This window comes from Garra rufa, chromosome 7, assembly GCF_049309525.1.
Source record: "Garra rufa chromosome 7, GarRuf1.0, whole genome shotgun sequence".
NCBI classification, from domain to species: Eukaryota; Metazoa; Chordata; class Actinopteri; order Cypriniformes; family Cyprinidae; genus Garra; species Garra rufa.
This window is the reverse complement of record NC_133367.1, coordinates 27,409,534-27,421,770: the sequence shown is the minus strand read 5'-3', so window position 1 is coordinate 27,421,770 and position 12,237 is coordinate 27,409,534. Positions and strand designations below refer to the sequence as shown.

The 12,237-nt window shown below is 30.7% G+C and overlaps 1 protein-coding gene across 1 annotated transcript in view; it reads left to right on the top strand.

Annotated features, from left to right (window-relative positions):
- The window catches only part of ncanb (neurocan b), a 128,004-nt gene that overhangs the window by 105,612 nt on the left and 10,155 nt on the right, over positions 1 to 12,237 (top strand). The window contains exons 11-13 of the mRNA XM_073843645.1: positions 4,057 to 4,215; positions 6,335 to 6,417; positions 8,543 to 8,687. Of these exons, the coding sequence (XP_073699746.1) occupies positions 4,057 to 4,215; positions 6,335 to 6,417; positions 8,543 to 8,687 (387 nt within the window). The remainder of the gene's footprint in view (positions 1 to 4,056; positions 4,216 to 6,334; positions 6,418 to 8,542; positions 8,688 to 12,237) is intronic.

The following is a 12,237-nucleotide window of genomic DNA, read 5'->3' as shown; positions in this document are numbered from 1 at the left end:
TTGTTTTTAAATAGTCTTTTAAAATAGTCTGGGTTGTTTTATTTTGTTTGTTTGTTTGTTTCTAAACAGTATTTTGTTTTGTTGTTTGTTTCTGAACAGTATTTTAAAATAGTCTGGGTTGTTTTGTTTTGTTGTTTGTTTGTTTCTAAATAGTCTTTTAAAATAGTCTGAGTTTGGCAAAAGACAGATTCGTAATTAGGTCAATAGCCTAAACTCTGAAAATATATATGGGAGCCATTTAAAAGTTGATAAACTTTTGGATATTTTGCTATCCTACCCATAGAATCATTGCATTCTATTATTTACATTTAACATTGTTTTTCCCTAATATTCTCAACCCTATCAGACCTGCAACCCATTTTTGGGTTGTCACCTACCAGTTGAAATCTGTTGTTACATTAAACATTAGCTGTTGCCTTATAGATTAGCTAACGCTTTTCATCCTCCTTTGGGAAACATGGCGTGTGTTGTCTCAGATCCAGCCTTCCAGCAGCAGTGAAAGAGCAGCCAGATTGTTTTCTCCCTAGAGAACAGAAAGCAGCTTGAATGCCAAAGCGTATGAGAGAGGATCGTGATGCTTTTGTTCCAGGCAGTATTTTCTTTCAGGTTAAGCTTTAGGCTAGATCCCTCTGACTCAGGTTAAACGGAGCAGCCCTCAAAATGTAGCTCTGAATCTTTTGCGTTTGTAATCTTCAGGGAATGCAAACATGTGGAAGCAGAGGTTTTAAAACAAGAAATGCCATATATTTAAATGAAAAAAGTTTGGCAGGAGAAGCAGGAAAGCAAAGGATGAGAAGCAGCAATAGATAGAAACCAAATGAAAAAGAGAAAGACAAGTTAATGGATGGATGTATGAAGACTAAACATGCTCACTACAAATAAAAGCATGTGCAAACCAATAACGACTGTAAAATTTCCATCCAGCCCAGAGAAGATATGCTCCCAGTTTATTAAATTGCAATTATTTCAGCTCAAAGAGTTCTTACTGCCCATGAAACTATAATTTTGCATTTTTATTTAAAAAAAATTATATATATTTTAACTGTTAAATATTATTATTATAATTATTATTATTATAAGAATTCACAGCACCACAAAACAGTATTATTACATTACAAACATGTTTTTAAATATTCAGATTTTTTATATAAAAACATATATTTAATTTAATTTAATTTAATTTAAATTTTGATCAATATTATTTACAGCACCACATAACAATATTATTATTACATATGTTATTTAAATATTCACTTGTTTTATTTTATTTTATTTTTGACCAATAGCATTCACAGCATCACATAGCAAATTAATTATATTATAATTATATACTGGCCATGAAACTGTAACTTTGCATTTTTATTTAAAAAAGTACATATATTTTAACTGTTAAATATTATTATTATTATTATTATTATTATTATTATTATTATTATATACATTTTTAAATATTCAGATTTTTATTTGATTTTATTTTTAATCAATAGCATTCACAACACCACATAACAATATTGTTATATTACATGTATTCCTTTATTTATTTTTAACCATAAATTATAATTATTTTTATTATAACCATTTAAAAAATATTTTTATTTTATTTTATTGTTGACCAATAGCAGTCACAGCACCACATAACAATATTATTATATTTAATATTTTTAATATTTTTAATTTAATTTTATTTAATTTTATTTTTGACCAAAAGCATTCACAGCGCCACATAACAATATAATTATATTACATATATATATATATATTTTTAATATTTTTATTTTATTTTTGTTTTTATTTTAGTTTTAACCAATAGGTTTTACAGCACCACCTAACAATATTATTATATTACATGTATTTTAAAAATATTTGCATTTTATTTTCATTTTAATTAATATATATTTTTTTAATATTAAGATTTTTTATTTTATTTTAGTTTTGACCAATAGCATTCACAGAACCACATAACAAAATTATTATATTACATATATTTTTATTTTATTTTATTCTTGACCAGCTGCATTTACAGCACCACATAACCATATTATTATTATTATTATTTTTTTTAATATTCAGATTTTTTTTTTTAACAATAGCATTCACAGCACCACAGAGCAATATAATTATATTAAATATATTTTTTAAATATTCAGATTTTTTATTTTATTTTTATTTTTTTAAACAATAGCACTCACAGCACAATATTGTTATATTACTTTTTTAAATATTCATATTTGTATTTTATTTTATTTTTATTAATTTTATTTTTACCAGTAGCATTTAGAGCACAACATAACATTATTATTATATTACACATATTTTCTAAATATTCTTTTTTAATTTTATTTTTGACCAATAGCATTCACAGCACCACATAACAACCAGTGTTTTAGTGAAGCACTGATGTGTACGAGGAAAACCTACATTTAGATAAACTGCAAGGCGACTGCAGTGGTCGTGGCGCCTGCTGAGTTGATTAAAACAGCTGTTCCCAATGAATCAGGGTAATTAGGATGCTTTATAACAGCTTGGACTATTTGGAATGGTATAGAATTTTGGATTTCCCCATAGACTCTGAAAGTTTGCAAAGGGTATGAATAATTTTGGACATGCCACTTTTTGTTCAAATGTAAATAAAAGCTGAGAATTTTTTTTTTTTCAGTGTTTTTTTTTTTCAGAATTTTCTAGGGGTATGAATAATTTCGGGCTTGACTGTATATATATGTTTTTAAATATTCAGATTTGTATTTTATTATTTTGTATTTGATTTCATAATTTTATTTTTGACCAATAATTTTTTTGAAATAATTTTTATTTTATTTTATTTCTGTCCAATAGCATTCACAGCACCACATGACAAGCAGTGTTTTGGTGAAGTACTGATGAATTTTGTTGCTCATGATTGCATTGTCTTGGTGTAATGTGATGAATATTTAATGTATGTGTCATCACAAGATATGAAAACATAAATTTAGATTAATATTTGACTAATAAATTTAAACTAAGGTAAAACATTTCTTACACCAATTTAGCCACTAAATTAAATTTTTATTCACGTCTGCCCTTGGTACGTGCACATTTTGGACACGCAGCATTGATTTTCATTGACTGCAAATTGTTTGTTTTTAATGAAACTTTGCATTTTGAGAGAACATGATTGGATGCTGTGGTTCTAGTGATCTAGTGATCACCTCACTAAACATAACCCCATGCTGGTTCACCTGCACCATCTAGGCTAGTATTTCTAGCAGAGAAAAGCAAATTATGATTACATTTTCACTCTGATCAAGAAAATGAGGAAGTGATGTGATTGACAGTCAACCTTAGCATTTTGGACACGCAGACCCATGGCGACTGCAGTGGTCGCGGCGCCTTAAATACTTTCTTGCGGTACATTCCGTTTCTCCGCGTTCTGCATGCTAAACAGAGCCCCATACGGGCCAATTTGCAGCAGCCAATTTACCAACGTCGCTTTGAATTTGCTAGAAGTAAAAAAGGCAGCGAAGTGCTCAGAGCTCCAAAAAAGGGGAAGTCTGGGACGGCTAAAACCTTCACACTCATACACAGACGCAAAAGTACGAAGTCAGACGCGCTCAGAAAAGGACAGATTATCTGTTCGTCATGCGTCCAGATGTGCTAGAGAGTCCCGGAGGGCTAGAAAGAGGCAGTTCTGACAGGGATGTGACAAGGCTTAATTAGCCGGTGAACTTAGCGGCGGAAGACACTTCTCTAGATTGTTGTCATTTGAATAGATTAAGACGTGGTTTGGCTAATGCTAAACTGCTTATGTTCACAGCCACGGATTAGTGACAACAAAGAGCCGCGAATAAAACGCTCGGATGTGTCAGAAAAGTTAAAGTTGAGCGCTGAAGTAGGCTAGCGTGTGAGATTAATCGCTGAATGGGCTGTTTTAAATATCCTGACAGACTCAGTGCTAAAAAAATGCATACTAATCTTTTAACCTTTTCCCTCATTTTGTTATGCTAATTGTGTCGGTTGCCTTAAAGGAATGTTAAATGCTAACAAGTCGCATTTTTTCGCATCTTTCGCATCTCCTGGCAGATACTGAGGGTTGCGAGCACAACTGGAGGAAGTTTCACGGCCACTGCTACAGGTATTTCACTCGCAGACACACGTGGGAAGATGCGGAGAAGGATTGCAGAGAGCACAGCGGTCACCTGGCCAGCATCCATTCCACACAAGAGCAGGACTTCATTAATGGTTGGTATCAGTGTTCGACCCAGACAGAGTTATGAATATAGTTATGTAACTCATATATGCTAGTGTACTTGTTGAAATAACTTTTAGTAGTTACAGGGGCGCCGCTCGCAATTTTGGGCCCTATGACAAAATATGAGGTAAAAAAAAGCAGGTCTCTGGGGGCCCCTAAAATGCGTGGGCCCTTAGAATTGTCCTAACTACCCCCCCCCCCCCCTTAGCGGCGCCCCTGAGTAGTTATGCTAACATTCGAAATTTTGGGGTTGGTTTTTTCGTTTTGTTTTGTTTTTGAAAGTCTCTTGATCACCAGGCATTTTTCCATAATTCTTTGGTAAGAAGAACATTCAAATGAGCATGATTTATTTTAAATAGAAGTTATTTGTAGCATTATAAATATCTTTAATGTCACTTTAGGTAAATTGAAGGCATCCTTGCTATTTTCTATAACAAAAAAAAAGTTCTGACTCCAAACTTTTTTTTTAAATGGTATTGTGTGTGCATTTTAATTATATAATATATTTCCTAATAAAATTATGATATTATATAATAATAATTTTATTAGAAAATTTGACCAAAATTTTGATGAGCTACACAGTTTTGTTTGTTCATTTTATTTTATTTTATTTATTTTATTTTATTTTATTTTATTTTATTTGTTTTGTTTTGTTTTGTTTTGTTTTGTTTTGTTTTGTTTTGTTTTGTTTTGTTTTGTTTTGTTTTGTTTTACCACTAGCATAAACAGCATATAACAACCAGTATTTTAACAAGTAATAATGTTGTTTAAAATAATAATAAAAATAAAAATATAAAAATAAAAAATAAAATATTCACATTCTATGAATTTGGTTGCATGTATTTTTATTTTTGTGCCGTAATGTGAGTATTTTGTGTATGATTGGATGTAATTAGATTTTTTTATTATTTACTTTTATTTATTACCAATATCATTACCGCCATATACCAACCAATATTTTGAACAAATACTAATGTCTTTAATAAAGACAAAAATAACAATAATAAAATAATAAAAATAATATAGATTTCATTAATTTATATTAATAATTTTTATTAATTAATTTCATTAATTTGGTTGCTTGTGCTTTCATTTTGGTGGTGTAATGTGAATCTTTTGTGTACGATTTGATGCATTTCCACATAAAATGTTCGCACATACCTTTTTGTTTTATTAATCCTCCAAATTCAGCTGTTACTCACATTTACCATTGATAAGTGTACATTTTGGTCAGTTTAACATCGATTTGCAGCACCAAATCAATTGCAAGTCATTTGTTTTCAATGAACATTCTTTAAAAAAAGTCTTTCTGCTTAAAATTATTTGCAACCGACTAACATGTTGGCTCTCATTAAACAGAAACCAATTTCTAAATTCTGTATTTCGCGAAACCCTGTTCTTCATGGCATATAAACCAGCAAATGACCGGTATCAGTGGCTAATCTGTGTCTGTTTTACCCAATTAGCTTCGACTAAAACTATTTGCGTAGCCTAGATTCATTAATATCCAGCCAGATAACTAAGACAAGCGTCAGGACCGCTGACCTCCCACAAGCTACAGATTGCATTATGTCTCCCTCCCCTAGTCCACCCTAAATCCGGCGTAATGGCGCTCAGTGTGGCCTCTAACAGCATGCTGTCTGCACACAGAGGCACAGCGCTCACCAAAAGTGTGTTTAATCGCCTTGAAAATGGACATCTCCACCCCTGCAATAAAGGGGGCACAGCCATTAGGAAGATTAATGGGCCCTGTAATGATGTTAATCAGTAACACCATGATTGAAATTCCATTACAGCCAGACCAAAAAAAAAAAAATCTCACAAATGCATCTTGGGGACGATCTGATGGCTTCTGGCTTGAGTGTGAATTGTGATTGTGATAACACCATCGTTCGGTTCCCAGTGGCCCTCTAGGAGACATAAAGCAGACTATGACTTAAATGGGAGGCATTAGCTCTGCATTTTATGACTGTGGGACTCTATTTACTCATGGTATTAACCTGGTCTACCTGGTTACACTTGGTTTTGTGTTTTCATTAGATATGGTGAAATTAAAATATGTGCCGAGATAACTTCTAAATGAATGCAAAAAATGTATGTTTTTAACAGGACTGTGCCATGAAAACACTTGGATTGGTCTGAATGACAGGATGGTGGAGGACGACTTTCAGTGGACTGATAACATGGATCTGGTGAGTCTGGCACAATCAGTATAAAAATGTATGTAAAATTAAATATTTAATTAAACCAAAGTTGTATTAAGAGTAATATTTTATTTGTTGATGGATATATTTCAATTAAATATCTAGTATAAATATATTATAAATAAATTTTTTTATTGAATTATCTATATATGAAGAAAGAAAATGTTTTTTTTTTTTAATAAAAACTGAATAAAAATCTAAGAAATTATTAACGTAAATGTTCATTTAAATATTTATATTGAATTATTTATTGTCTATTTTAAACATGCATATAAGTTATATATTACGTATTTGTTGATGGAAACTAAATTAAAAATCAATTAAATATCAAGATAAATGTTTAGTTCAATTCTTGTGTTAAATATTTTAACTGAAAACTTTCAATTAAAATAAACAAATACTTCAATTAAGTAATTTTTAATTGATGTTTTATTGGATATTTATATTTATTAAGAACTAAAATATAATAATGAAAGAATTTAAATGAACATTTTTTAACATTTAATTAGATTTTTTTATTTAGTTTTTAACCATCAACAAAGAAATATATATATTTATATATAATTTATTTGTATGTTTAAAATATACAATAAATAAAATGTTACATTTATTATAACTATTTAAATATAATTTTATGTAAATGTTTTTTAAAAAATTATATTAAAATTATTTAAACATATTTTTTATTTAATTTTAATTAATTTATTCATGTATTTTTAATGTTTTATTATTATTACTATATTCAAACAAAATATTTAATTGAAAGTTTTATATCCCTCGACAATTAAAATATTTAATATAAGAATTTAACTAAACATTTATTTTGATATTTAATTGATTTTTAATTTAGTTTCTATCAACACATTGGAAAGTAATATATAATTTATTTGTATGTTTAAAAAAAAACAATAAATAATTCAATATAAATATTTAAGTGGACATTTATCTTATTATTTTATTAGCTTTTTGATTTAATTTTTAGTTAAAAAGCATTTTCTTTATTCACTTTTTAGAAATAATTACTTTATTTTTATGGAGACCTATATATTAAAACCTATATATTAAGACATATCAACAAAATATTTAATTAAAATATTCATGTCCATTAACAAATGAAATAATATATTTAATATAAGAATTTAAATGAACATTTCTTTTAATATTTACTTGATTTTTAATTTACTATTTTGCCATCAACAAATGAATATATATATATATATATATAAATATAATGTAATAATATATAACAAAGTATTATATAATTTATTTGTATTTTTAAAATAGACAATAAATCAAATATTAAAAATAATATAAATATTTAAATGGGAATTTATTTTAATTTTAATTACTAATTTTTCTACTCAATTTTTATTTGATATACATTTTATTTATATATGTATTTTGAATATATTTATACTAGATATTTAATCGAAATGCATCCATCAACAGATAAAATGTTATAATTAATATAAATATACTAATTAACATGTATTTTAATTTTATTAATTTACTTTTGTGTATATTTAAAATGATTAAATGTATTAGTATTTTATTAGCTTTATTAATGTTTAATGTAAATATATTAATTAACGCTATTTTAATATTGTATAGGATTTATTTTATTTTTATCCATCAACAATTTAAATGGTTACTTACATTTTAAATAGACATTTAAAATAGACAGCATATAAAACATTACTTTTTGTTTAATAAATATTATTAAATATTTTAAATAGACATTTCATTGAAATCTTTATATTTAAACTAAATATTAAATTGAAATTAAAATGTTTAATTAATATGAATATATTATTTAAAATAAAATGTACATTTTAGTGTAAGTATCAAAACATACAGTACAATGAATCACTTAAACTAATCACAGTATGATAATGCAGGCAGTATGATTATGCAAATGGACGCTCAAGTCTCTCTTTCAAGTTTTCAAACCATTTAGGGCAGCAAACAAGTTTATATAATATATTATATCAGACCCATTAGGAGTATCTGGGAACCCATTTGTAATGCTAAGGATATCTAAGATGGTACACGAAATACCTAGTAAAGCCATGGGATTGAATTTAGGCCTGAAATATCCCCGTTCCTCCTCCAGCAATATGAGAACTGGAGGGAGAACCAGCCGGATAATTTCTTTGCGGGCGGAGAGGACTGCGTGGTGATGATCGCCCATGAGAACGGCAAATGGAACGATGTGCCCTGCAACTATAACCTGCCCTACATCTGCAAGAAAGGCACAGGTGAGGAAAAAGAGGACAAATACTGTACCGCCTCACTTTAAACCACACTGTACTGTTTCCTCCAGTGCTGACCTCCTTTTGTTAACTTAAAGGATTAGTTCACTTATAGAATCCAAATTTACTGATAATTTACTCACCCCCATGTCAACCAAGATGTTCATGTCTTTCTTTCTTCACTTGAAAAGAAATTAAGGTTTTCCAGGATTTTTTTCCACAGAGTTACAGCTTTAAAGGGCTCTACACGATCCCAGCCGAAGAGTAAGAGTCTTGAAATTGATATACTTTTTAACCACAGATGCTCGTCTTGTACTAGCTTGACCTTACGCATTACGTAGTCAAGTTGGAAAGGTCATGCATGACGTAGACGGAAGTACCAACCCAAATGCCCTTTGCAAAAAAAGATAAAACAACGATGTCAGACAGTTTTGAATTTGGAGGAAGAAATGAGATGGAGTGTTTCGCCCTACCCTACCTTTTTGAACCAAAGTACACAGATAAAGAACTAACCACGTGTGACGTTTTCAGCTTGATTACTTAAGGTGTGAAGTCAACTATATGAAGAAAAATACTGGAATGTTTCCTCAAAAGCCATAACTTTTTTTTTCGAATGAAGAAAGAAAGACATGAACATCTTGGATGATATGGAGGTGAGTAAATTATCAGGATATTTTATTGTGGAAGTAAACTAATCCTTTAATTCACACATCTTCATGGTCTTCATGAGATGTTCCTCATATGCTCTTTAAAAATCTTTGAAATCCATATTTCATTACGTACTTTCATGTCATTCAGAACTCATTTATCCTCTGTTGAACACAAAAGGATTTATTTTGAATAATGTACTGGTCACTTCTCCTTGAATCAGTGAGTTGAACTCAAGAACCTGATCAGTCTGATTCATGAACAAATCATTTAGACTGGTTAAGTGAACAATTCAACGATTCATTGTCAAAAGTCAAAGCTATATCATGACTTCAGAAGACTTGAAATAGAAATATAGTTCCTGAGTAATATCAACCACTTTCATGATATATTTGTGTTTTTGTGTCCTTTTTTTAAGGGGATAGTTCACCCAGAAAGTGAAAATCCTGTTGTCTTTTACCAAAGACTATAGAATACCCAAGACGTGATGTTTTGTTAACAAATTTCAGGAGGAGCTCGCGCAGATAATTAACACGGCCAATTCACCATCAGCAATCACACTCCCTATCCAATCACTCTCCCTATCCAATCACTACAGTCCCTTTAAATAACCAAGCAGTCCTACCTTCACTTATCTCTGATTTCAGCATCCCTCCCACCCCCCTTTTATATTTCTCTTCACCTCCAGCTAGGGGGGAGCGCTATTGGGTTCGGGCCAAATGCCGAGCTCGGACCCCTCTCCCTGGGCAGGGGGAGTGCCCCGGGCTCGGGAATGACTACCGAGCTCGGAGCTGATTATATGTAAGAGCGAACTCGTGAAATGTCACTCGTATAGTTTTGAATGGGAAATATGCAGCGCTCATTATGGCCGCGAATCCCCGCCTTCTTAATGAAAGAGCCAATCGTTGATTAGTAAAGTCAGCCCGTCACTGCATCTGCCGTAAGAGGTCCCGGTTGCTATTGAAACAATCGGCGCTCTTAGTCGTGTGCTCAGTACTGCGCATTCGCACTGGTTCATCTAGCCTGAAAAATAAACGTTTTTTTTTTATGCTATTGGAGCACAAGGAACCATATTTATGAAACAGTTCTTGTCTGATTTTATTGGTGATTTAAAATATTAAATTTAATCATCAGCTAGGTGAACAGTTTTGGAGAATTTGATGTTTCCCCATTCAAACAGATAGGAGCTGCACTTGCATGCCCGAAAAGCATTTCGAAGATGGCCGCTGAGTGACATGACTTGCCTTAAAGGGACTTTGCTTTTACTCACTGTCATGTCGTTCCAAACCTGTATGGCTTTCCATGCTCTGTAGAAAAGAAGATGTTTTTAAGAATATTGGTAACCAAAACATTTTGGTTTCTTTTGCCCTTCGTTATATAGACAAAAAATTCTAGGAGTCAAAAATGCGAGAATTGCAAGGAAAATCGTGCAATTTTGACTTTTTAACTCACAATTGCGAGTTTATATCACAATTCTTAATTTCTTAGAATTGTGACTATTTCTCGGAATTGTGATGTTATTTCTCAGATTTGCAAGTTTATATCTCACAATTCTGAAATATTTTTTTAGAATTGCGACTATCTCGCAATTCTGACTGGCAATTGTGAGTTTATATCTCACAATTCCAAATTAATTTCTGAGAATTGTGATGTTATTTCTCAGAATTGTGAAGTTATTTCTCAGAATTGTGAGTTTATATCTCACAATTTTGACTTAATTTCTCAGAATTGTGAGTTCATATCACAATTCGAACTTAATTTCTCAGAATTGTGATGCTATTTCTCACAATTGTGAGTTTATATCTCACAATTCCAACTTAATTACTTAGAATGGTAAATATTTCTCAGAATTGTGAGTTTATATCCCACAATTTCAATTTAATTTCTTAGAATGGTAAATATTTCTCATGGTGCGTTCACACCGGACGCGAATGAAGTGGCAAGCGCGAGTGATTTACATGTTAAGTCAATGCAAAGACGCGAATAGCTATCCTGCGGCGCGAAACGCGCGAATGAAGCGGCGCGAATTGAGCATTAACCAATCAGGAGCTTGCTCTAGTAGTGACGGAGGCAGAAATCCGAAACTACAATGGAGGACAAAATCACCGTTGCTGTCTGTGGTTACTCGGAGCTGTACGATACATCTTTGTACTTTTATAGAAACAGGAATAAAAAGGATCTTGCTTGGAAGAAAGTGAATGAAGAGGTCGGACAATCTGGTAAGTTTTAAAAAAACGCTCTTTACTCAATCTGACCTACAATATATATATATATATATATATATATATATATATATATATATATATATATATATATATATATATATATATATATATACATATATATATACATATATATATATATATATACATATATATATATATATACATATATATATATATATATATATATACATATATATATATATATATACATATTGAGACTACAAGCAAGCTGAAGCGAGCTAAAGCTGGCAAATTGAGCTCATTCACCTATTTTACAACTACTTGGCAGACGCCCCTCCCATGACGCGAATTCGCGTCTGTTGTGAAGTAAATGTCACGCGCGAATGACGCGAATTTCACGCGCGAATGAAGCGAGTAAACTTAAATGTTCAAGCGTCCAACAACGCGCGAATAGCGCGATTTATTCGCGCAAGTCACGTCTGGTGTTTTTTAGAAATTATTTTATTTTTTAGAAATAATTATTTTTTAGAATTGCGACTATTTCTCAGAATTGTGATGCTATTTCTCACAATTGTGAGTTTATATCTCTCAATTCCAACTTAATTTCTTAGAATGGTAAATATTTCTCAGAATTGTGAGTTTATATCTCACAATTCCAACTTAATTTCTTAGAATTTGCGACTATTTCTCAGACTTGCGAGTTTATATCTCACAATTCTGAC